The sequence below is a fragment of the Phyllostomus discolor genome, chromosome 2, assembly GCF_004126475.2.
Source record: "Phyllostomus discolor isolate MPI-MPIP mPhyDis1 chromosome 2, mPhyDis1.pri.v3, whole genome shotgun sequence".
Taxonomy (NCBI): Eukaryota; Metazoa; Chordata; class Mammalia; order Chiroptera; family Phyllostomidae; genus Phyllostomus; species Phyllostomus discolor.
The window spans coordinates 211,940,025-211,967,642 of record NC_040904.2 but is presented as its reverse complement, the minus strand read 5'-3'; the positions used below and the strand labels follow the sequence as shown (position 1 = coordinate 211,967,642).

Genomic DNA, 27,618 nt, shown 5'->3' with positions numbered 1-27,618 from the left:
CGCCGCTCGCCGGGCTTTCCTCCCACGCGGCGCAGACGCTGACGTCACCCCAGAGCTCTGGGTGACCACGGCACTGGCCAGGCGGCCCTTTAGGGCGTCTGCGTGTCCTACTCCACTTGATGCTTACACTCACAGTGTGTCCGATTCTAAGTGACTCTCTGCAGGGGTGATGTCTTCCGCCTTCTGGAAAGCACCATGTAGGGGGTTGAGCCGTCCAGAGAACTGGCTCGGAATTGAGAATGTAAGAAAGCGTACATGCAGAGGCAGGCAACAGCGTGAACAGCCACACTTCTAGAAGGTTCTAACTAATGCGCAGAAATAGAGGTGAGAGAGTGGAAAGGAACAGGCCCAGGACCCGGGGTCACGAGACCGTTGGTGGGCGGAGCCAGCGGCCGGGGAGGTTCTAGTCTGTTCTGCCTCGCGGCAGCCGCCCCCTTCCACTCGGTCACGCCGAGTTAGCAATCTTCGCCGCGCGTGCTGCGTCCCGCCACTCCCCGGCATGGATCCCCGCAAAGTGAGCGAGCTTCGGGCCTTCGTGAAGATGTGTAGGCAGGATCCGAGCATTCTGCACACCGAGGAAATGCGCTTCCTGAAGGAGTGGGTGGAGAGGTGAGACCCGGGCCTGTGGACCGTTGGGGGTGGGAAGAGGGACGGCCGGAGTGGGAGCTGGGCCGTAGCTGGCGCGGGGCGGGGAAGCAGGCAACTCCGCGAGTCGGCCGCCTCTTTGGGGCTTGCTCTTTGGCCGGGAAAAGGAGGCGACTTCCGTGGGGCTAATGGAGAGTCGGGCAGCGTAGTACAGAGGCGGGGAAGGACGAGACCCAGCTGGATCGCTGCACCCTGAAATCGCGAGGGGTGTGTCTTGAACGTAACGTAAATGCAGACGACTGCGGGTATTTGGGTACTACACTCGGGAGGGAAGGGGTAAGAGCTGCGGGACTTCGATTTCGTGGGTTGTTTTTCTTGAAATCTCTGGTGTCCTGCTTAGTTGCAATGTCACACAGCAGCTGCTTTACAGGATATGCCTTTAAACGGTGTTGTAATAATTATTTAAAAAGTTATAAAATGATAGGTATATTTAATTCCCTTTAAAATTATTGCGAATTTGACTGCCTAGAATTACGTGATTTGGGAATCAATTCTACCTCTGTAGTAGCAGTGCCGTCACTCCGAACACTAAAAAGAATGATTTTCCAAGACTAGTGTGTTTCCACGGTTGGTTTTTCTTAGCTTGAGAGTACTTCGCCACGTGCACGGAATTAATTGAATAGGCATTAAGCCAGATGCTAGGAAACAGTACTAAGTAGAGTCTAGAGATACAGATAAATACAGAAATTCGTTTTGATACTTAGCATATAATAGAAATTACTGTTCTCCATATTGAAGGGGGATTAAGGGAGAAATGAAATCTTTCCCGGAGTGATTTTTAAGAATCACTGCTACTGGTGGGTAATTGAAGAGATGACATGCAAATTGCACCTCATAGTGGTAAATAGCGACAGGACAAGGCAGTGTGACTTCTGGGAGGTAATATTACCCAAACCTTGCTCTGTGTACTTACCACGATTAACGTGCATTTGAAACACTTTCTGCCAACGAACTTGTTCTCAGGAAGAAACTTAAGTTAAAAATCTATCAATGTCGTCTACGAGGGTATAACTTTTTTGCTTTAAGAAGCTTCTTAAGTCCTTATTTCCTCTCACCAGTTTTACAGCTACTAAATTTCTAGCTAGTAAGTTCTAGTAAGACTTTTGCTCACGTGTTCTATATATAGTATAAAATCTGAGAACACTTAAAATTAGTTACTGTAGCAACTTAATAACTACTGTTAGTAATAACTTAATGATCCAAAAGCATCACTTAATATATTTGTATGCTTTTGTCCTTTAATGTCTGCTCATTGGAGGGAAGTGCTTACAAATAAACTTGTTAAAATTCCAAGTAAAGAGGAAGTATACCACAGAAAGAAATAGCTGGCATCAAGACTGAACATTACACTGAGTAGATAGAATGTTTTGTTCCACTCCTAGAGAGGAAAAGAGGACACTGAAGAAAATGTTAAAACGTATGTGAGAACAGCGTTATAACTGGTGCTGGAGTGGTTATTGACTATGTAGAGAATTCCAGTAAGTTCCAAAAAGTATTGTCAGACATTATTCTAAAAAATTAGCCATGTCTTTTGTTTTATTGTTTTCAATAGGTAATTCCAGTTTTTCTTCCTGGTTCTATTTATATTTTTATTTTGTCATCCTAAATTATTGGTTAAGTATGGGATTGAGCATCTTGGCATGTGTAGGGGCCTTATCTGAACTTTAGTTGAGTTTTAACATAGATGGTTTTGCGATTTCTGTTTTAATCTAAATTTGAGTTTTGTCTTATCTGAGACATTTGCTTGAGAGTTATCAGTTCTTCTCTTGTCTGCCTTCATATCAGTCTTCTTCAAGCAGTCCAAGATTACAGGAGATCTGGCTGAATGTAGAGACTTCCAGGGCCAGGAATATTTCTCAAGTTGAAAGCATTTCAGAATTCTTTCCATACCAAGTTAGTCATAGATTCCCAGGCTTAGACAGCAAAGGACATTTGCTCATTTGCTATAGTTTCTACCATTGTTTATAGCTTCAAATTTTATGAGATGCTGAGAGTTTATTAGTTTAACCTTTTAAATTGGACAAAAAGAAATACGAAGAAAAAAATATTTGGCCTAATAGACAGTGGGGGTCCAAGGGGACTACATTCTCTTCAACAAATATGTTTTGGGGTATTTTTGTTTTTCTAGAGAGAGAAGCACTGTCTGGCACTATTTTCTGCCACTTAACAACTTGTTTACTTTGTATCTTTTGTGTGCTTTTCAGTAAATTTTTTTAAAAAATCCTCACAGGAGGTTTTATCTCTTGCTTTTAGAGAGGGGGAGGGAAAGAAAAGCATCGGTGTGAGAAACGTGGGTCGGTTGTCTGCGTATATCCCCCCCCAACCCTCCCCCAGGGACTGAACCTGTGGCCTGACGGAGATCAAGTGCGTAACCTGCTGGTGTGTGGGATGACGCTCCAAACAGCTGAGCCACCTGGCCAGGGCTTTGCAGTAAATACTGTAAAAGAAGTGAACAGAAAGCCTTTCTACCCTCAGTGGATTTAGGGTATAGCACCCAGTTTTTTGTATGTGTGCGTAAGTAACTATCGCACAAAAAGTTGATGGAATGTTACCAAATTAAAAGAACTATGACCGGTCTCATGTGATGCCATATGAGGAAGATCTCTGCACCAGCCCTATTTGAAAGCATAAAACCCTAAACTGGCAAAGGCCATTTTGCAAGTTTTGTCAGTTTTAAATAAAATTTACGTGTCTGTAAATTGGTGCTATCTTTGGAAGTTAACTAAAATTTGAAATGTGAGAAACTCCCAATCTAGCTTATGAGTAAACTTGTTTTCCTCCCAAGTTTTAACTTTTTTGATTTTTTTTTTTTTTTTTTTGGAAACAGTTTCTAGCTTGCAGAAAAATTGCAAGTACAGTGCAAAGGACTTCTTTTAACATTGTGTCCCCGATACCATTAAGTGTGTATTTCCTCAAAAATACAACCATTACACTCAGGAAACGAATTACATGCTGCATTTCATTGTCATGTTTCTTAGTCATCTTCATTCTGAAACAGTTCCCCAGCCTTTCCTGGTTTTCATGACCATGGCAGTTTGGAATACTACTGGCCAGTTATTTTGTAGAATTTCCTCAACTTGGGATTGTCTGATTTTTTCCTTAGGATTAGATTTAGCTAAACACATTTCTTGACAGGACTATCGTTTTCTGAAGCTTTAACATAAAGTTAGACTGTTGTGACTGGTGTTTGAGTGTCACTCTAAATACATTCCTGGATGCTACATTTTGAAACTTGGGCAAAACACAGCATAAGAATCCTGGTATTTTGCCCTGGCTGGTGTGGCTCAGTGGATTGAGGGCCAGCTTGCGAACCAAGGGGTCACTGGTTCAATTCTCAGTTAGGGCACATGCCTGGGTTGCAGGCCACGTCCCTGGTTGGGGGCATGTGAGAGGCAACCAATTGATGTTTCCCTCCCTCTCTTTCTCCCTCCCTTCCCCTCTGTTGATAAATAAATCAATCTTTAAAAAGGAAGAATCCTGATATTTTTATTTAAATTTTAACTGCAAAGAACTACTATTTGAGTCCTGTGTTCCTTTGAAAAGTAGACTTCTGTAGAATGGATTTTTAAAGAATTTTGTCATGTTTATAGGCCTGTTCTTTATCATTGAATCATTGTCCTTTGCTCAGTGGAAGCTAAGATGTTTTGGATCATGTAATGACTCATTTACTGGCATATGGGAGCCATTTTTCCTTGTTAAGGGCACTAACATTGAGAAAATTTTTGTAACTAACATTAAAAAGTATGGGGAGAGTGCACTTTTTCATGATTGAATGGTGTTCTAAGAAATTTTAAGTTTCGTGTTTTTTTAAAAGATTTTATTTATTTACTTTTAGAGATAGGGGAAGGAAGGGAGAAAAACGTTAATGTGTGAGAGATACATTGATTGGTTGCTTTTCACACCCCCTCCCCCAACCAGGGACCTGGCCTGCAACCCAGGCATGTGCCTGACTGGGAATAGAACTGTCAACCTTTTGGTTCACAGGTTGGCGCTCAATCCACTGAGCCACACCAGCCACAGCCTAAATTTTGTTTTTTATTACACTTACTATTTTATTACATTTGCTAAATAAATATACTATTTTATTGCATACTTTTGCTTTGTGTTGGCTTCATCAAAAGATAACATTGAGAGTGGGAAGGCAAGCCACAGGGTGAAAGAAGGTATTTGCAATGTGTAAAACTGACAGGGCTAGTATGCAGGTGTACAAAGAACACTTCCATATAAGTGTGACAGACAACCTAATAAAAAGCTGGATGAAAGTTGAACCTGACAAAAATGTCTATTCAAATGGCCAATAAATACATGAAAAAGGACTCAACTGCAATGAAATACCACTATACACCTATCAAAATGGCTAAAAATTTAAAAGGTGGACAATAGTTTAGTGTTGGCCAGTGCGTGGAACAACTGGAATTCTCACTGCTTATATGTGTGTAAGTTGGTTAAAGAACTTAGGAAAACCAGTATTCATTTTTTCTTTTTTAAGATTTTATATATTTATTTTTAGAGAGAGGGGAAGAGAGGGAGAAAAAGAGGGAGAAAAACATCAATATGTAGTTGCCTCTTACATGCCCCCAACTGGGGACCTGGCCTGCAACCCAGGCATGTGCTCTGACTGCGAATCGAACCAGTAACCCATTAGTTTGCAGGCCAGCACTCAATCCACTGAGCCACACCAGCCAGAGCTGGAAAAGAATTTTCATTTAAATCAAATGTACATATATACCCTATGTCCAGAAATTCTAACCAACTAAAATGCAAGTGTGACTATAATTCTAGTTATAAAGAAGAGACATGTAGCCCTGGCTGGCGTAGCTCAGTGGATTGAGCGCGGGCTGCGAACCAAAACATCGCAGGTTCGATTCCCAGTCAGAGCACATGCCTAGGTTGCAGGCCATGGCCCTCAGCAACCGCACATTGATGTTTCTCTCTTTCTCCCTCCCTTCCCTCTCTAAAAATAAATAAATAAAATCTTAAAAAAGAAAAGAATTAGACACGTAAGGGTGTTTTGGAGTAGGTTTGTTTCTGTTTTCCAAGTTAATACCTGTTTTACATAAAAGATAATGGCTTTTTTTTCTTAGATTTTTGTTGTCCTTTTGAGCTCCATCTTTACTATTATGGAGTGTCCTTAATCCACTGAACATTTTAGTCGTTGCGCTGTTGCATGTAGCCCCGTGCTTTAGAGTCTGCCTCAAATGGAGCTTGTGGCACTAAAGTTTTGTCGTCTTTGTTTCTCCTTGTTTTAAAGTTAGATGTACAGTACATCCTCACTTAACATTATTGATAGGTTCTGTGACTTCAAGTGAAATGACGTGTAGTGAAACCATTTTTACTACAGGCTAATTGATACGGACAAGAGTTAAGTTACTACGGCATCTGACCAGTGTTACAACGATGTTATATGAAGACTCGCTATATGTGATTCATGGTGTTGCCCTGGAATATTGGGCGTAAAGGGCTTGCCAGTGCTAAGACGAAGTACTGATGGGTGAAGTTCAGAGGATAAATTGAAAATCTAATGTGAGGAGTATGTGAATGTAAGCAAGAAGAACCCTTTTTTTTTTTTCTTCACCCGAGGACTCTTTTTCCATTTCTTTCACAGAGCAAGAGGAAGGGAGACTAGGGGAGAAAGAAACATTGATAGGAGAGAGAGAAGCATCTTACCTCCCACCGGGGCCGGACTAGGGATCATATATGTCCAGAGGGATTGGGGAGCAAACCCACAACCTAGGCACGTGCCCTGACTGTGAACTGAACCTGCAACCGCTCCCGCCAACTGAGCCCCGCTGGCCAGGGCAGCGAGAAGAATATAGGTCCTGATCAAAACAAACGAACATTTTGAATTAGTTATATGATGACTTCATAATTATTTCCTAAATTGCCTTTTTTAATTTAATTGAGCTCTTACTGGATTTTTATATATCTACTGAATTCTAAATGGGCACAGAGACACCATATAATTTTTTTAACTGGGCTTATTGAGGTAAGGAATGGGTAGATTTTCATTGATTGGTACACTAAAAAAATAAGTAAAATTTGAAGCTGAAAAAGTCATAGTAATACTAAATTAAAATTAATTGAGTTTACTCTTTAAGGTTTGAAAAGGTAATCATCTAAATGTCTTAACTTTTTTCCCAGCATAAGTAAATACTGCTTGGCTTAGTGATTTTTGCTTTTCTAAATGAATCTTTTTTTTTTTCCCATCTTTCTCAAGCATGGGAGGTAAAATACCACCTGCTACTCATAAAGCCAAATCAGAAGAAAATAAGGTAAATTATGAGTTTTATCTGTGTGTTTAGTAATAAAGTACTACAAGGTTTCTTAAGGATGTTTTTCAACTGCTGCTCTCAGATTACCACTCCTGATTTCCTCCAAATCACTTGGAAATAAGATCTCTGTAAAATTTCTGTTCTGACATCAAATCCCTTGAAATTGATTTATAACTGAGAGTTTTGGGTTGAATAATGTTCAGTATGTTTTAGGATAAATGATAGTAAATACCCTTTTTGTGCATGACCTGTAGGTGGTAAGTTCTGTGATTGAGTGCTTTTGCAATCTTGTCGTTGTATATTTAGTATCTAGCACAGTGTTTTTGCATTGTAGGTACTTTAATAATATTTGCAAAGTAAATGAACAAATAGCCCAAATCAGTAATTCTCAATTTTTTCTGTGCTGCCACCTGAGGGATGTTTTTGAGTGTGATTCATGGTGTTGCCATTTATTTAGAATCCTAAACAAGATTTATGTGTCTGGATGTGAAACTAGAAGTTATATCTTTATTTTAAAGATTTTATTTATTTATTTTTAGAGAGGGGGAAGGGATGGAGAAAGAGGGAGAGAAACGTCAACGTGTGGTTGCCTTTTGTGTGTGCCCTGCTGGGGACCTGGCCTGCAACCCAGGCCTGTGCCCTGACTGGGAATCTAACCTGTGACCTTTTGGTTCTCCTGCTGGCACTCAATCCACTGAGCCATACCAACCAGGGCTATATCGTTGTTTTTTTTGTTTTGTTTTGTTTTTAAGTTTATTTTTATTGTTAGAGTGGAAGGAAGGGAGAGAAACATCAGTGTGCCAGAGAAACAGACTAATTGCCTCTCACCCCAAAATGGGAACCGTGCCTGCAATCCAGTCACCTGCCCTAGCTGGGAATCAGACCTGCGATCCCTAGGCTTCTCAGGCTGGTGCTCAATCCACTGAGCCACAACAGCCAAGGCAGAAGTTACTGTACATCTAACAAGTGAAATGAAAGCAGTTAAACTAAAGCCCAAAAGTAGTGTTTTGTGTGTGTGTGTGTGTGTGTTTGATTTTTTTTTTTTTAAGATAACTCATTTCTCAGAGTTTAGTAGTTTCTGAGCCCTATGTAGTATATTTTGCCATGTGATAAAAATGTATTAAGGCAAAATTATATTTAACCTATATCTCTCTTCTGCTAAAAAAATTTGTAATGAAAACATTCTAATTTAGAAAACATGGTCTGTTTCTCAGTGTATGCTAAAGCATCTGGCACCTTGCATGTGGTAGGGACTCAACAAACGGATACACAAACACACTGGTTACTTGTAGGGTGGGGAGGAAATTTGGTTTGAATTCTCTGAAATTTCATCATTTGTGCATTACAGTGCCGTAGTTCTTTATTGGCAATTCCAAATCTCAAAAACTCATGAAAATATAAAACTCTTTAGTAGATTTATTTGTTTGGTAGTAAAACATCTGAGTAAACATGAGGCTATTTATAGTTTTAATCCCACTTACTGTGAATGCTCAAACTTTACTTTGCACAAGTAACATGTCTGATTATGAGGAGTTGTAGACTCCAGTGCCCATTGAAGGTATTATATAGTATATATCATACTAGCTTTCTAAAATCCAGAATATTTTAAAACCCAAAACTCATCATACAAAGGGTTTGGATGAGGGAACTGGACTTATATAACTTTGAAAGACATGAAAACAGAAAACTAAAACTCATTTACCAAAACGAGAAAGGAAGCATGCATGAAATACAATGCATGTGAATAGTTCATACATAAAATTGTATAAATAAGTATATATAGGGTATGCTATTAAATACTGATAGTATTGTTTGTCTTCCCTTTGCTAGGAAGAAAAAACAGATAGTAAGAAGGTGGAGGAAGACATAAAGACAGACGAACCATCAAGTGAGGAAAGTGACCTAGGTGAGGAGATAACCCTCGGGATAAGATCCTGTGTTGATTTTTATTGACTAAATCAGTGTTATTTATTAGAAATATGATTTGAGCTACATATGAAATGTAAAATTTTATAGTAACCGTATTTAGAAAATTAAACAGGTGAAGTTAACTTGAATAACATACTTAAATTAATATACCTAAAATATTAACATATTTAACAGGTAGTTAATATGGAAAAACTGTTAATGAGATCTTTATTCATATGAAGTCTTCAAAATCCAGAGTATATTTTACACTTTAGTATATCTCAATGCAGATGTTGGTGTTTTTGTTGGAAGTAATTGATTTTTATTCAGAGTTCATAAAATTTGTAGTTGAGAAGTTGGGTCTTGTACCAGGGTTGTTCTAAACATAGGTAAAAGTTTTCCACTAATGGCATTGAACCAAACAATTATTTTCTTTTGGTACTTGTATCCATGTTGATAAAACTGGTTCATTGCAGAAGAGTTGTTATCTATGACACATGAGTTTGGTAGGGTTTCTGTAGTTGGTTTTTAAGACTACAAAACTGGTAAGTCTTTCTGTAAGTTTTGAAGTGCTTTGAGACTACAAATATATACTCCAATTATTATCTGGGCAATCTCTCTCTCTTTTTTTTTTTTTTTTTTTTTGTGTGGATTTTATTTATTTTTAGAGAGAAGGGAAGGAGAAAGGGAGAGAGAGAGTAATGTGTGGTTTCCTCTTGTGCACACCCTCTACTGGGGACCTGGCCTGTAACCCTCGCATATGCCCTGACTGGGAGTTGAACCGTTGTCAACTCTTTGGTTTTCGGGCTCACACACAATCCACTGAGCTACATCAGCCAGAGCTAACTGAACAATCTCTTAATTTATGGACCCTATCTAAATTTAGCTTTACTTGGAATTTTTCAAATTTTTAATCAGTTGACCTTTGTTATTTTTAGAATAACTTTTCTTAGTCATTTAATTTTCTAACAATTTCCATAACTATAATTCTTTTTTTTACCAACTCTGAAAGCATTTTATTTTTTATTCATGAATTCAAGCTTTTATAATTAGACAAAGCTTTAAGTTCGGTTCCTGTTAAAAATTGATTTAAAACTTTTCTTGGTTGGATGTTCTGATTTCAGGTAGCTAATTTTAATTTTTTTTTTGAATGTTAAAAGTAAACTCATAAAATTCACTGCTAAAAATATCTAATTTTTTTTAATTAAAAATACATTGCTAGGTTTGCTGTGGCAAATTACAGTTGTTTATCATGAAATTTACAACATCCCTCTTTACACTCTTTCTTCATTATTTTCATTATAGTGTGCTAGCCTTGGGGTTTGATTCTGCATCAGTATTATACCTTTATTTTAGAAGAATCTTTATCCAAACTTTAAAAAATTATATTAAAATTAAGTATTTTACCATCATTTACATCAAAATACCACTGTAACTTGTGCTATCTGTGTAAAGTATTTTTTAAAACATTGATGTGTAGAACAAGACATTGAATCCATTTGTTGAAACTGACTAATCAGTGGTGTGTCAGTGTGTAATACTAGAAACTGCACTTGCCCATATTCCCACTACAACGCAATCATAAGTACCTTACAAAATGCAACAATTAAAATGAAATGTAGTCTTACATGACACTAAACACCAAAGTTGTATTAGGTGGAGAAATGTTTTACTGTGCATTAGTTTAAGTAAAATTAACAAAAGAAAATATTCAGTTAACCAGTTGCATTAATCAGAGTTCCGTTTTCTTGGGCAGAAATTGACAATGAGGGCGTGATTGAAGCAGACACAGACGCCCCTCAGGAAATGGGGGATGAAAATGTAGAGGTAAGTTTGATGGCTTACTTTCTGATTTTTATAAGGAATGTGATGGTCCCACCTATTGCAATGATTTTATGACAATTCTTCCAGGAGAAGCACATATTAAATCTTTCTCTGGCTTAAAGAATTTAGGAAAGCATTTTATTTTACTAAAAATATTTGTAAAAGTTCTTGTTACTTTAAGTCGTATTCTCTAATAATTTCTGAAATCGTTTTCTTTGTACCTGGTTTTTCCATTTGCATCTGATTTGACTGTGAAATTGTGTATTAAGGAGATATCTAATGCCAGATTGCTTCCAAATGGTTTTGTCACAACAGTTACGATAATGTGCTTAGGGTGGTGAAAATGGTTCTTGGGAAGGGGGACTGAAAAAAACTCAGATATTACAGTAACACATTAACATATGTTTTCTATATCGGTGGTATTAAAATGGAGGGTATGGGAATTAAGAAAAAGTGTCTAAAAGAGCCCTTTGGCGATTGATGTAAAAACGTTTGAGAAACACTGTAATGTAATAATAGCAGCTTAAAAGGTTAGTCCATGTCCTCACCAACTCTTGATACTGTCGGATTTCATCTTTGCCAGTCTTGTGTGAAATGCTATGCCTTGTGGCTTTTAATTTGAATTTTCTTGATTTCTAATGAATTTGAACATATTTTGATGGTTATTGTTTATTCACAGGTATTTGTGAAGGCCTATTCTGCCTTTTCCCATTTTTCTTTTGGCGTTTTTTGTTTCTTACTGATTTATAGTTTGTTTTATTTTCTGGATACTAGCGATTTGTTATCTATATGTGTTCAGCATATTTTGTACTAGTTGTGGCTTGTCTTCATTTTATGTTGTCTTAATAAACAAAATCTTTTAGTACAATTAATAATTTTAATATATTATGTTTTGTTGCCTCAAGGTAATAAATGTAACATTGTTTTTTCCTTCTGAGAGTTTGATACATTTGCCTTCTACCTTTAGTTGCCTGTCAGCACCATTATCGAATCTCTTTCCTCATTAATGTTTTCCTGCATGTGTGGGTCTGTTTTGGTGATCATTTGTTTTGCTGGTCTTCTTGTTTCCCTGTATTAATGATACCTTGTCATGCATGGCTTTATGCTGTCTCGTTATCTGGTAGGGCACAGACTTCCCCTGTCTCCCAGAAAACTTTAGGAGTATTTTGGTTGTTCTTGGCCCTTTTTTCTTCCATATAAATTTTAGAATAAGATTGTCAATTTTTTCTAAAAAAAATAGGATTTTTTCTCTATTAAAATTGCATTAAACCTAAAGTTAGGGAGAAGGGACATTTCACTATTGAGATTATCCATGAGTGTGTTATCTAATTTTTAGATCTTTTTTGGCATCATTCAATAACATTTTCTCCACAATGATCTTCACTATTTTTTAAAAACTTAAATTTCTGCTTCCTTTGGTTTTTCTAGGTAAATACAAATAAAGACAACTGGGTACTTCTAGTTCTTATACCTGTCAGATTATTGTCTTAGTGAATTAACCAGCACCTCTAGTGATATTTTGCAGTGATGGTGACAGAGTAGGTTTCTTTGTTTGCTTGTTCAAGAAACCTTTTAGCTTTCCATTTCTTTGTTTTCGTTACAATAATCTTTTACTGTCTGCATCTTTTGTGTTTGTTCTGTATGGTGTACATACTCAGTAGATGTTTGCTGGAACACATTAATGAGATAACTGTTTTTCTGAAGATTAAAGCCTAAGAGCAACTAGCTTTAGTTCTTGTGAGGAGATGGAGTTTCAATATTTGTGAGTAACTAGAAAGGAGTTGGTAAGATGAGCAGAGCAACACGTTTAGGTTGGGATGGAGGGGAGCAAAGGTAATGTTTAAGGCAGAGTGTAGGGACGAAAGTTTGTTGTTTCATGTAAACAATTAAAACTCATCCTGTATAATTTACTATTCAGTTGTTATAATTATTCTCTTGGCTCCTGGAAACTAGAAAAAAAATGAATAAAAGTGGTATTTGTGACTACCTCATTCCTAAAAAGTCCAAATTGCTTTCTTCTGTTTGCTCTCTGTACTATTCTGACTCTGCCTTCATTTTTTTTTTTTAGATAACCGAGGAGATGATGGATCAGGCAAACGATAAAAAAGTGGCTGCCATTGATGCCCTAAATGATGGTGAGTGGTTTTCACTCTTTGCTACATTTCTGTGAGATTCTGGATATTCTCTTCTCTACTACAGTAACTGTTAAAATAGTGGGAAAGGGAAAGGGAACTTAAATTTATTGAATGTTTTATGCTGGAGAACTAAGTATCTTATTTTCCACCCAACCCTTCCCCATTTATAAAGAGGCTGAAATCACTCAGGTATCAATTACCTTGCCTTGGGACACAGACATATCCTGATGTGACTCTGCTTTCCTTGAATCTTTCTCCACTGAGGAGCGTCTTTAGAAATGTGCAAAGGAGGGGGTGGGGAGAGGAGGAAGAGGCCAAAGCAGGTCAGGGAATAAATGGGGCCAGAAAGAGACTTGACTTTGGCCAATGGGCGCATGATGATTATTCAGATGATGTTTTGTTGAGTTGTACACTTGAAACCTGTATGTCACCACAATAAGCTCAAATGAATGAATGAATGAGTGTATGTCATTGACTCAGTTTGGGGACATTATTGTTTACCTTTTTAAAAAATCCTCTCTTGTTCTGATCTGTTAATATTCCAGGAAGCTTCATTTTCTCTAGAGAATAAAAATCACATACCGTGCTCTCTAGTGTGGCTCCCTGGTGTGGCTCCAACGAAAGGTGGAGCTGAGGTTGTGGATTTAGTTCCCAGTTGGGGCATGTGTGAGAGGCAACCAGTTGATGTTTTTCTCCACCCACCACCACCCCCGGCACCCTTCCTCTCTCTAAAATCAATAAACGTTTTTTCAAATTTAAAACCTTTTTCTTTTTCCCTGGCTGGTGTGGCTCAGTGGATTGAGTGCCGGCCTGCAAACCAGAGGGTCGTGGGTTCGATTCCCGGTCAGGATACATGCCTGGGTTGCAGGCCAGGTCCCCAGTTAGGGGCGTGTGAGAGGCAACTGATCCCTGTATCTCTCGCACACTGGTGCTTCTCTCACTCTTTTTCTCTCTCCCTTCCCCCTCTCTAAAAGTTAATCAACAAAATCTTTAAAAAAAAGAATCGAGATTTTATTGATTTACTTTTAGAGAGAAGGGAAAGGAGGAAGAGAGAGAAATGTCAGTGTGTGGTTGGCTCTTGCTCACCCCCACTGGGGGCCTGGTCCCCACGCATGTGCCCTGATTGGGAATTGAACCAGTGACTCTTTCTTTGGTTTGCAGTCCAGTACTCAATCCACTGAGCCATACCAGCCAGGGCAATTTTTTTTTTTTTTTTGAATTTTTATACAGTTTCTGTGAATTCAGATAATAAATGTTTTCTCATAAGCCCTGTGAATTAAGTAGGAATACTTCTTTCGTTAAATTTAATTTTATCCTTTTTTTTTTAATAGAAGGAATTTTTTTTAAGATTTTATTTATTTTTAGGGAGGGAATGGGGGGGAGAAGGAGAGGGAGAAGGAGAAGGAGAGGGAGAAAAACATCAATGTGCAGTTGCTGGGGGTCATGGCCTGCAACCCAGGCATGTACCCTGACTGGGAATCGAACCTGGGACACTTTGGTTCCCGGCCCATGCTCAATCCACTGAGCTACGCCAGCCAGGGCTTAATTTTACCCTTATAACTTAATTGGATAAAAGAAAATTAAATTAATGGAATAAAATTGATTTATTTAAATTTTATCCATTTACTTTTTCTCAATTAAAGTTATCTCAATTAAAGTGAGTCCTAAGAGTATAGCATTGTCTCTGTCTTGAGTGATTTACAGTAGAGGATTGATAAAGTTTTGCTTGGAAGAGCCAGTTTTGTATATTAATTTAGAAACTAGTCTTTTTTTTTCTGGTCTGAATAAAGAATGTAAAAGACTAATTGGACAAAAGATCAAGAATTTTTCTTAATATTTTTATTCTCTGGCTATTTCTCAATAACTTTTGTTTCACTTCAGGTGAGCTACAGAAAGCCATCGACTTGTTCACAGACGCCATCAAGCTGAATCCTCGCTTGGCCATCCTGTATGCCAAGAGAGCCAGGTGAGCGCTCCGAGCCAAAAAGTAGTATCCTCTAGTGAATAATTTCTGATCACTTATTTTAATAGACTTGCTTCTGTAGCAGTCCCAAAGATGATATTGTTTTAAATGAATACTTTTTAATATCACACTTATTTTTTAGTGTCTTCATCAAATTACAGAAGCCAAATGCTGCCATCCGGGACTGTGACAGAGCTATTGAAATAAACCCTGATTCAGCTCAGCCTTATAAATGGCGAGGGAAAGCACACAGGTAAATAATGGAACTTACTTATTTTCAGAACTCTTTATTTAAATCTGATACTTTTAATATGCTTTCTAAAATAACCCAAAATTGCCTAAGGATTTAATTTTAAAGCAAGAATTATGAGGGGTACCCCCAGAAACTGGAATTATCTTCTGGAGGGTGGGCACCTTGTAGTACAGGCTTCTCCTGTTTGGTGAGTGTTCTAGGAGCCCATCTGTATCAGTGCACCAGCTGGCATTGTTGTGAGAGGCTGCATTCGGCTTCAGTGAATTGTTTTTGAAGACTTTCTCGCCGTGTTTGCCCATTTCATAATGGGTGCTGTACGAGCGCACCTACCCACGCCTTACTAGAATGTTCAGCAGTTTTTGACCGCAAACAGCATGATCCCCATACCCCACCCTCCCTGTTCACCTGACCTCGCCCTGAGTGACCTCTTTTTTGCTTTCCTGTATATAAAAAGTCCTCAGAGGGAAACATTTGGCCAATGTGGAAGAGGTAAAACAAAAAATGGCAAAAGCACTAAAAGGCATCCAAATTGACATGTTCAAAAACTGTTTTGAGCAGTGGAAAAGTCTCGGTAGGTGTACTACATCAAATGGAGAGAACTTTGCAGGTGACTGAAGTTTAAACATGTAATAAATACATAATTTTTTATAAACAAATTCCATTTTGGGAGGAGGTCCTCCCTCATAAATGTATCCAATATGAAAAATTGAGAAAATATCATAAAGAACAAATAAAAATTCTTCACGTCTTTTATTCAAAGAAAACCACTGTTAACAGTTTTTGACCATATTATAGAACCAAATTTAAGGTAAGGATTTTTCTCCAAATTATCTCCAAGAAAAGAGAGTGGCCTTCATCAGTCAAGTTCAAAAACAATGAAGACTTTTTCTAGAACTGAATAACAAAGTTTTATTCAAGGGTTTTAGGGGGTTTGCAAACCAGAAACACAACTAAGCAATACCTAAAGCTGAGGTTCTTAACAGTAAAAAGTATATTCTTAATCAGTTCTGCATTCATAGCCCCCGGATTCACCCAAGATGGTAATCATCAGATGACCTGTTGTCTATACAATGAAACATTTTCTTCTTGAGGTCATCTGAAGGTTCGATGTGTGTCCAGGGGCTGATGGACAATGCATTGGTATGCATCCAGGTAGTGACAGGAGACTGGAAAGTTCAAAAGTTTTAAGTTCCTGGAGCCAAGAATAATCATCTCCTTATGCCTCAGCCTACTTAAGAAGCTTGACTACAGTCACTTTTTTTTTCCATTTAATTAAAAAATTTTTTAAACAATTCTATGTATTTCTTTTTAGAGAGGAGAAAGGGGGGAGGGGGAGAGAGGGAGAGAAATATCAATGTATGGTTGCCTCTCACATGGTCCCCACTGGGGACCTGGCCCACAACCCAGGCATATGCCCTGACTGGGAATTGAACCGGTGACCCTGTGGTTTGCAGGCCAGCACTCAGTCCAGTGAGCTACACCAGCCAGGGCCACAGTGACTATTTCTTCACTCTGTTTCCCACCTTGTATCATTGTCCTTACAAATTTTTGTATTTTCAGACTTCTCTTTGCAGCTTAGCATTGACAACCAATAAATTATAGAAGGCATTTGCTAGCCTCCAACTACCTCAGTCCATGCTAAGTCACCTGAAAAATCAGAAAAGGGGGCAAATAAAAGGTGAATTTAACCCAGATTGGTAATCATTCCTGGAAGCAAAACAACGTTATTACAAACAGGTATTCTGTGGGTTCGGGATAAAATGTTTGGTGATACCAACATCTTAACGTGGAGTGAAAAAGTGCTGTGTACTTCAAGTGTGGGTGGAGATGGAGATGGATATGCTGAGGCAACCTGCACTAAGGTGACTCAAAAAGCAGCTTCAGTTATTATTACGACACATATCAGAGATACGGGTAAAAGATCAGAATACAAATTGTTAACGTTCTGTCAGTACAGGAAAGCTCATGCATTGCCGTTGATCCTCTCGAGAGCCCAGTAGTATTTGGGCATTTCCTTGCCTTCTGATAGAACACAGAATGTGAGCTCACCTTATACGCTGCTTCCAGATTTGGAATAACTCATTTCTCCAGGAAACCATAGTTTATTTTAGTTGGGATTATATTTATAGTAACAGAAGTTTGGCAACTAAATGTGCTCATTGCTTCCAGGATAGCCTGCCTTCTGTCATGTCAATGGACAGAGTCAGAAAAAAACATTTTTTAAATAATGATTTTGGAGGAAAAAGATTTTTTTAGTTTATATTTTTAATTAAAGTTCAACATTAAACATATTTTGTATTTTTGATACTATTATCCTGAAGTCAGAATCTTCACCCTTAATATATTTACCTACTTGTATTATCCTACCTTATACAAAAAATTGTTTTAAAATCATACCTTGGAGATAATATCTCTAAGTAGGGTTTAAAGTTTTTTTGTTGCAGTTCTTATCTATATCCCACTGAAAGATACACTGTGGGATGTAGTCTCCCACTGTGGTTTATGTTGTCAACGCGATTAGCCTCTTCTCTGTTTTCAGTTGGGTTTAGGGTTTGCTCTCTTTCCATCCTCTCTAGTTCAATTTTCATCTTCATGTGTATAAAGCATTTTCATGTTTTTTAAAGAGTCAAAACTGAGTTTGGGTTCACAGGTATAACCAGAGAAGTCTGATTTCCATTGCTATCCCCCTACTTTATTCTTAGCTATTCCCACCAACCTTTAGTTTCTGCTTTGTCCTTTCCCTCCTTTTTCAATAAAATGTGTGCACACATATTGTTTTCTGTCTTATATAGAATGTAGGTAGCATGTTGAACATATATGTCAGTTCTGTTTTTGATTAACTGAAAGTTGTGGCTCTACATAATTTTTTAAAGTTTCATAATCTGAATTAAGAAAATGGTATTTTTAACTTTTTCAGCGTTTTTTAGTAGAAAGAACAGGTTTAAGGTTAATCATAAAGGAAATTTAAACTCTTTCAAATTTTTGTTAGGTGAAACATGATAATTAAATTGGTTCATGAGTCCTGACTGGTGTAGCTCAGTGGAGTGAGCACTGGCCTATGAACCGAAAGGTTGCTGGTTTGATTCCCAGTTAAGGCACATGTTGCGGGCTAGGTCCCTAGTTGGAGGTGCAAGAGGCAACCTCTGTTTCTCTCACACCTCAGTGTTTCTTTCCTTCTCTTTCTCCCTCCACTCCCCTTTCTCTAAAACTAAATAAAAGTTTCTAAAACAATCAAATAGGTGCATTTTATGGTATGTGAAATGTATTTCAAAAAGCTGTTTTTTAAAAAATGGTTCATGAAAATTTATAGTTCAATATTTAACTTAAACTTCTTCTGTAACAGTTCTTTTTTATAATAAGGAAGAAAGACACCATGCTACGTAAGTGAATATGGACAAAAATTCCTAAAATGAGTTTAAATCTGTTTCAGACTTCTGGGCCATTGGGAAGAAGCTGCCCATGATCTTGCCCTTGCATGTAAATTGGATTATGATGATGATGCTAGTGCAATGCTGAAAGAAGTTCAACCAAGGGTATGTTAAAGTAGAGAACGGGAAAGTCATTACTGTAATGCTCCGTGGCTTTAGTACTTACCTGCAAAACATACAAAGAAACAAACATTTGGAAGTTACCTGTACTCAGCTCAGGAAATATCATTAGGTCTTCATGCTTTCATTTTTTATGCTGTATTATAGTGAGCTCTATTACTTTATTTGCAAGCCTAAAATAGACTTATAACCAAAAAAGAAATGAAGTGGGGGCAAATAGAAAATTTGTGAAATGTGAGCCAAGACTGAGTTTAGTCTGTCCTTACTTATTAAGTGTATATAGCCACGGTATCAAACATGAGGACCCTGTCATAGTTAACAAGTTTCAGGCTTTCAGAAGTGATGGTAATGAATCCAAAAGCTAGAGTACTCTCTTTTAAGATAATTTCTGTCTAAAATTTTTGGTTAATGTTAATACATTTACATGGTAAATCCTTCAGCTTTGTGGGAAGTTATACTACCAAGAATTTATTTATAAAGTTTTTAAGGTAATGCAAATTTAATTTAAATTGGCTATTACTTTTAGAGACTGTTTTATTTCTTTTTCCTTCTCATAACAGGGCTAACTCAGGTTATTTATTGTATGAGATATTCTAGAAAATAAACTTCTTAAATGCGTGAAGCTAATATAAAGGCTTAATATGAATCATATTTACTTTATTCTTTAACTAAATAATAGATTCCACATATTTGTCATGGATGATGTACTAGTGCCTGGCACATATATTTTTCTCTTAATCCTTATAGCACCTCTATAGACTCACATGTTCCTCCCCCCATGCCCCTCATTTTATGGACGAGGAAAATAAGTATGGTTCGACTGGCAAACAACTGGTACATGTGTTCCCAGATTCTGCCGTCCCATGGCAGTTATCAGACAAGAATTGTGCGATTTGAAACTTAATTGCCTTCCTTGCCCCAGTTAATTGTTTGAAATTTCTAACATTTCTGACTTCAAATTCTAGCCTCATTCTTCTCTTTTACAGTGGACTTGTTAAAGCTTGGGTTACATCAGGTCTTTTTCTATCAGATAAATCTGTCATTATTCAGAACTATGTCTTAAACACCTCTGCACAAAGAAAAGTAATTCTTTGACAGAACTGTAGATGAGTGTTGGCTTTATTTCATTTTCAGAATGTTTTTCTGTGGCTCTTTTTTTCTAGGCCCAGAAAATTGCAGAACATCGGAGAAAGTACGAGCGGAAACGTGAAGAGCGAGAGATCAAAGAAAGAATGGAAAGGGTTAAGAAGGCTCGGGAAGAACATGAGAGAGCCCAGAGGGTAAAGTTTCTATAGTTAAACCATTAAAGGGGAAAATACAGTAGGTTAGAGCTTTTAGGATATTACTCTAATTCCAGGTTCTTATTTAATGCTGCCTCCAGTTTTGTAGAATGATTCTAAGTAATAGCTCTGATGGGTTGAGTGATCTTGGTTGTAGGTCCTTGCTTTTCATCATTTTGTATAGTTCTTGCCAGTCCCTTCTTGTTCTTTCTGAGAAAATCAGCTGATAGTCTTTTATGGGAATTGCTTTGTAGGTAACTCTGCCTTTCTCCTGCTGCCTTTAAGATTCTCTCTCTGTCTTTAACTTTTGGCGTTTTAATTATGATGTGTCTTGGTGTGGACCTCTTTGGATCCAACTTGTTTGGGACTCTCTGTTTCCATGTCTGTTTCCTTTGCCAAATCAGGGAAGTTTTCTTCCATTATTTTTTTCAAATAAGTTTTCAGTTTCTTGCTCTTCCTCTCCTCCTTCTGGCACCAGTATGATTCGGATGTTGGCCTTTGTGTAGATGTCCCAGAGTTTTAAACTCTCCTCATTTTTTAAAAATTTCTTTTGTTCTGATTGAATGTTTCTTTATGTTCCAAATCATTGATTTGAATCCTGGCTTCCTTCCCTTCACTGTTGGTTTCCTCTGTTTTTTTTTTTTTTTCATTTTTCTTCTTTTTAATCATTTTCTTAGGTTTTATTTATTTTTAGAGAGAGGGAAGGTGAGGGAGAACGAGAGGTCGAGAAACATCAGTGTGTGGTTGCCTCTCATGTGCACCTACTTGGGGCCTGGCCAGCAACCCAGGCATGTGCCTTGACTGGGAATCGAACTGGTAACCTTTTGGTTCGCAGGCCTGTGCTCAGTCCACTGAGCCATGGAAGCCAGGGCAGTAGTGTTCCTTCTTATGGTTGTACAATGAGGCAAGGCATGTCTACCTGTGCCTCCATTTTGACCGGAAACTTAATCTTTAAATTCTTAACTGAGTTTATATATTTCTCCAGTGTATAATCTTGTTTTATCCTAAAGTCATATTTTTCTCTGTCGAGTAATAAAATCTTGGCAATAATTATGTTTTCTTAAAGGTGCTTACCCTGGTGTGTTAAATTTGGTGATTCCATCATTCCAGTAGTTTAGTCATAGCTATTTAAAATTCCTCTCTAGCTATTTATTTAGTTATAAAGTCGTATTACATGAAATTTAGAAAAAAATTTATCCGTAATTTATATACAATATTGTTGTTGCTGTTCTTAAGGTTTCTCTTAGTTTTTTTCTGTATTATCCTTTTGCATTGATGCTGTTGTCATCTATTTATTTTTAACATTGAACAGAAGGACATAAAGCTGTATTTACAGTTATATAACATTACACTATAATTTTTTGTCATTTCATATTTTTAAGAATCATGCTTAATTTGGAGGATTATGGTATATAAACTTCAAAAGTAATTTTTACCTGTATATATCCTTCATGACTTTATAACTGGTTTTGAGAAAAATTTATGTTTGCTTTCAGTTTGTGTTTAAGAAAACAGCCAAAGCCAGTAAATCTCTAGTTGTATTCGTTGTTGAGTTATGTAGGGAGAGTATGGTAAACATGAACCCGGGAAACAAAAGTCATGGTAGTTTTAGTAATCTAACCATATGCTTTTATTTTGGAATTTAAAACAGTAAGAATGTAGGTTTTGTAAGCATGGACACACATATCAGTATTGTAAATTACTTTCCAGGGTTCTCCCCCCCCCCCCCCCCCAAAGTAGAAGTGAAAAACACTACTTGGAATCATTATCGGAAGTAATGTTCATTGAGAATGTAATTGGACATTTTGGGGAGTTTGAGATGGGGTATATCCTTTAGTCCATATTTCCATTTGAAATTTGTTATTCTTGTAAGTCCTATATAACTATCTTATTTTAGAGTATTTTTCGTGATTTTTGCATGGATAGGGTAGAGGTGGATAGCAGGACTCTTCCTCCCTGTTACATAATTTGTTTCTTCTTTTTCCTGTTAAAGGAAGAAGATGCCAGACGACAATCAGGAGCTCAGTATGGCTCTTTCCCAGGTATTTTTAAAGAAAAAGTGAACCTATTAGTATTGTAAATAACTGATTTGGGTGCTCTGGTATGTCTATTATATTTAATAGAATCTTTAGAATGTTAGTTCTAGAAAGTTTCATTCTAATAAAAATTTTGTGTTAGTAGCAATGGAGTATATTATTTTTCCCATACTTTGAGCAGTATTGTTTTTAAAAATAGCTAATATTTATTGGGGCCCAAGCATTGTACCTTTATTTTAAAAGCTTATAACAATTGATAATGATGGATTCCAAATATTTCTAAATAGCTATAATGGAATTTTGTCCATTGCTATTCATGAGATAGTAGGTAAAAGCACTGTATGTAATTAATTATTAAGCACAAAAAATATTTTAAGTCCAGTGTAAAATAATACACACTTTTTTCTTGTAAATGTCAAGTGATCAGAAATTATTAGTGAGGCAAAGCCTTGCATGATACCATAGTCCTGCATAATACGGGTAGAAGAGCAGTTGAAAAGGCTCTCAGAATGAATGAAGACTTCCTGTATAGGCCATATGAAATTTATATAAAAAGCAAGCAGAGATTTTTTAAAGTTCATAATTTTAATGGGGAATCAGCTGTTCAATAGTAACCAGCTTTCCCTCAAGAAGTGTTTATAGAGGCAGCTACGCACCACTTGTGTTTTTATGCCACTGGCTAAAAAAGGTAGCCAATATTCTGAAAGGTCATGTGCAAAGCAACTAAAAAAAAAAACATATTGGGGGTGACTTGCCGTTTGAAGAAAAGGCAAGGAAATTTTAGCTCATAGCTTACTTTCTGTTTAAAATACAGTTTTATGTAGGGTACCTTGTTTTAGAAAATGACCACTAATGTAGGCTAGTTTTTTGTTATGTAGTTGTTAATACCTAGATTTTACAAGCAGACTGGTTAACTATTCCTGCATAAGGCCAGTAATTTTTTTATGGGTAGAAACTAGTTTCTCAGTAGGATCAACAAGAGAAACTACAAGTCTTTAGACCCCTTAGATCTCTTTATCTGTGGTTGTTTGTTATTTATGGGTATGTTTAAATTATTGGGGCAGGTGCTAATGACTTTGTAATCCATGCTTTTGCCTTTTGATGGCTTTGTTACAGTCACCCTTGTTGTATAGAATACATTAATGTTACTTGGATTTCCCTTGAGAATGCCCCTGTATTGGTATAATGGTTATTTCAGGATACTTTAGTAGATGTAAAGATAATTTTTTTAAAAAATCAGTAGAAAATAATTTGGGCATATAATCTAAAAACATTCTGGGAGAATTAAATCCTTTTTGCTAGAGCATTGTTCTAGCAAAGAAGAAACACCAGGAGTGCTTGTTAAAAATGAAGATTTTCAGTTTTACTTTCAGAAATTTTGATTCTGTCTGGCGTGGAGATAAAAGTCCATAGCTTTTTATAACAAGCATTCAGTGTGGTCCTTGAAGGCATAACTGCTTTGGGGGTGTGTGTGTGTTTGTTTGTTTTTTGAAAGAACAACAAAACTCTTTATGAGTTTAAATTGAAACAAAAACTAAAGAAATTCTGTAATTCCAAGGAACTTAGTTTTCTTTTTATTTTAAAGTAAGATTAGTGTTGTTGTTTTTTGAATTGTATTGCCAGGGAAATAAATGAATCTGGAGGTAGCAAAGTCTGATTTACAGCCTTATTTTTAAGATGTAATTTGAAGGTTAAAAATTGTATCTTGTTACATCCAGTTAGAATGTTCTGGCCTCTTTGTGTTTATTAGCATCCTTTTTCTTTATGCCCGTCTGTTATTTTAAGCAATAGTGTCAACATAAGAAACATCCAACCCTGTAGAGAATTTTTTTAGTTTATTTGAGCCAAAACTAATGACAGTTGCTGGGAAGCAAGGTCCCAAATACTCCAGATAATGACAGTTTTGCAGTTTCTTTTAGGCATTCTAAATTAGGGAGGGAACATCAAGAACATTACATGAAGTTGGTAGAAAGGAGGTGGGGATTGGATTACAGAATTATGTGCTCTCTTGAGGGTGGTTGCTACTTACTTCAAAGGTGTGTTAGATTGACAAAAACAATGGACAGGATCGGCTTAAGGCTAAGATAAACTTTTTACTAAAGAAGTTATATGCCTTATATGCCTCAGGCCTAACTACCCATTATGACCTGCCCTGTTAGGAATTTAGGATTGGATCACCCTGTGAAGTTACTTTTACAAAACTCCTTTTTCATCCACAGTAGAAAATAGTGTACTATTAGATTGCTTGAGAATTTGGCTGCTGTCTGTACAGTTTTTTTTCTCCCCCATTTATTTTTTGTAGGTGGCTTTCCTGGGGGAATGCCTGGTAATTTTCCTGGAGGAATGCCTGGAATGGCAGGAATGCCTGGGCTCAATGAAATTCTCAGTGATCCAGAGGTTCTTGCAGCCATGCAGGTAAGACAGACAAACATTGTGGAACTTTGTGTCACTAAGGCATTTCTTTCATAACTCTGTGTGGAGACGAAGGTTACTCTGTTAGCCAGATTTTATTGATCTGAATTACCAAATAACTAACTATGCCCTTTTAACATTCATTTTCTTTCAGAATGGGTAGCTAAAGCTTTTTTTTTTTTATCTTCATCTGAGGGCACACTTACTGATTTTATTAGAGAGGACAGAGAAAGGGAAAGAAACGTCTGTGTAAGAGAAATATCCATAGGCCGCTTCCCGTAAGCACCTCGACTGCAACCTAGGCCTGTGCTCTTACCGGAAATCGTACTAGTGACCTTTCAGTTTACAGGACAAAGTTCCAATCAACTGGGCCACACTGACCAGGAGAGTAGCTTAAGTTTCTGAAAATTGGTTTATAAACCCTGACTGCTATAGCTCAGTGGATTTAGCATAGGCTGCTAACCAAAGGGTCAGGCTTTGGATTCCCAGTCAGGGCTCATGCCTGGATTGCAGGCCAGGTCCCCAATGGGGGCCATGTGAGAGTCAACCACACACTGATATTTCTTTCCCTCTCTTCCCCCCTCCCTAAAAATAAATAAGTAAAATCTTTTTTTAAATTATTAAAAAATAAAAATAAGAATTGGTTTTATAGGAAATTCTTTGTAATGGGTGGTAATTATATCCCGCTGTGCTTTTCTTTTTTTAGATTTTATTTATTTTCAGAGAGAGTGGAAGGAAGGGAGAAAGACTAGCAGAGAAATATCGACATGTGAGAGAAACCTGGGTGCCTGGCCTGTAACCCAAGCACGTGCCCAAACTGGGAATTGAACTGGTGACCTTCGGTTTGCAGACCAGTGCTTAATCCACTGAGCCACACCAGCTGTGGCACCAGTTGTGTTTTTCTTTGAATCAAAATTATATGTTTGTTTTTTTTCAAAGTGATATAATTGAGTTTGACTTGGAAGTGCACATTAGTAACATTTATACTTCAAGGACTTGTCCAAACCCCAAAAAACTTGTCTCTGACAAAATTATAGGATTTAAGATAACAAACTTGTTTACCTATAGAATCTTTAAATATTTAAAGAACAACAACAAAAACCCACACCTTTCTTTGCAGGATCCAGAAGTTATGGTGGCCTTCCAGGATGTGGCTCAGAACCCGGCAAATATGTCAAAATATCAGAGCAACCCAAAGGTTATGAATCTGATCAGTAAATTGTCAGCCAAATTTGGAGGTCAAGCGTAATGCCTTTCTGGCAGATAAAGCCCTTGCTGAAGGAAAAGGAACTCGGATCACTCAATGGATGTCGCAATAATACAAACCAGTGTACCTCTGACCTTCTCGTGAAGAAAGCTGGGGTGCGTTGAAGAGAATCCCTACCCCTCCACCCCACGTGCAGCTGTAACGTGTGACAGTGGTTTCGCCATTATGGTATTCTTTCAGATAATGTTTTCCTACTAGGAATTACAAAGTTCAAACACTTTTAAATCTTAAAAATATTTAAAAACAAATTAAAAGGGTGTGTTAAACCCTACACTTTTCTTTACTAATCATTTTGGTGTTTTCCTTTTAATTAATTGAGCAAAAGATACTTCACTATGGAAGATATATACTGCCCGGTTTGAGTGAAATAAAGATTTATTAGTGGGAGGTAAACAACATTTAAATAGGTAGTTTGAGTTGAATATTATAGTTACTGAGGCATTTTGATTTCTCTTTTTAAATGCTTTATTTTTTAAAAAATGATTTATTTCAATAAAACTACTGGGACCACCAGTATTGCAGTAGGACCTGGGTAGGGACTGGAAGTACCTGGTAGGGCAGCAGCAGTCTTACTACATTTTAAATAACACGTACCCTTGTGCGGATGCATTTCCATCTTACACTGTGGTGAAGGGGTGACTTTTACAATGCTGCAGTAGAGTCGTATTACTTAGCTCTGTTCTTGTCTGATTACATAAAATAAGTAATAAATGTTTCATATTATTTCCACAAAGGGGAAATAAGGAAATACTTTTCTTTTTATACTTCTGTGTTTAAAATTACTTTTTCTGGTCAGAAAATAACCCAACTCTTTGTCAGCTTTCTACTTGTTTTTACATTTCCCACCCTTACTCTTTGGCCTAAAGATAGTCCTGTTTCACTGGCATCATCACTGCTATCATTCACAGTATAATTGTGCAAGCATATTTAATGCTGGGTTTAATGTATAATGCATATAATGACTATGTAGGGTAATACCCGTAACCGCTGTAGTTTTCTACTTGGCTAAGAGATTTCATATTTAAATACTAGATTTCTACTTCCGGGGAAATTTTACCATATCAAAAGATGTTGAAAGGAGTGATTTCCTTTGATGTTTGGTCGTCTGCTTAGGAAATACCAATAGAGTTTGTATTTGGAGCAAGTATGAGGTTTGAATTCAGATATGTAGAAGGGAACCTAAGGTTTTGATTGAGCATGAATATAAAATTGATGAGATCCATGGTGGTTCTTCAATTATAGTGTTGTTGGTATTGTGAAACACTCATTGTTCTTTTCCGCTCTTAAATACTGCAACCATATTTCCACCCCTCCTTCCTCTCCAGCATAAAGAAAATGATAAATTTTTTGTTGTATATTCAATTCCTGTGTTATACAAGACTAAGTACCGGCACTGTACCAGGAATTTCGAGGTTTCTACCTGAAAGCAGTTTTAAGGGATGAGGCCCTCTGTACTTGCTTATTTGAAGAATCAGTGCAAGGAGCAGTGAAGTAAATTTTATGGAATACATTTTTGCAATAGCACATACCTGAAGTCATATGTTGATTTCCAGATTCTGGCCCTTTGCTGTACACAAGCAGATAGAAATGCATCTGTTATATAAGTGAGAAAAAAGCTGTATGCTAATGAAGCATGATTTTTAAACCTTTAAAAGTACTCAGCATATAACCTAGCGTTTGAGCTTGCCAGCGTTCCTTTTGTTAATGTGTGTTCTCTCTCATAATTTCTAATGTACACTGTGAGTAATTCAAGACGAGTTACTTTTGAATTCCTTATTTGATTTGCTTAACTATATATTATCTAAGTACATTTTAACATTGCAAATACTACCATAAATGGGTAAAAGTAAAATTGGTCTCCTGGAAAATGTGTCCTGTGCTTTTAGACTTTTAAGTTCCACAAATGAAAAAATGCTTTCATTTTCATAGAAAGTATCATTTATAAACAAAATGTTCCTTTTCTTGTGCTAATAATGCTATAAGATGGAAAAGTGAAGGAGTTTTTTTCTGCTTAAAAATATATAGTTACTGGATATTTCTAGCTACATTAAAATAAACTATGGTTTTAAACTGGA

General features: G+C 37.1%; 1 protein-coding gene across 2 annotated transcripts; it reads left to right on the top strand.

The window, feature by feature from the left end:
• Positions 1-18: 18 nt before the first annotated feature.
• On the top strand, positions 19-27,618 carry ST13 (ST13 Hsp70 interacting protein). Of its 2 annotated transcripts, none has more exons than XM_028531993.2 (12): positions 19-609; positions 6,863-6,917; positions 8,748-8,823; positions 10,582-10,652; positions 12,718-12,784; positions 14,666-14,750; positions 14,890-15,000; positions 18,431-18,533; positions 19,712-19,828; positions 21,822-21,870; positions 24,167-24,279; positions 25,397-27,618. In XM_028531993.2, exons 1-12 carry the CDS (start codon positions 500-502, stop codon positions 25,523-25,525), a joined length of 1,086 nt encoding a protein of 361 aa, XP_028387794.1. In that variant the 5' UTR covers positions 19-499; the 3' UTR covers positions 25,526-27,618. The 2 variants fall into 2 exon arrangements, with proteins under 2 accessions (XP_028387794.1, XP_028387796.1); XM_028531995.2 differs by having other exon boundaries at positions 94-324.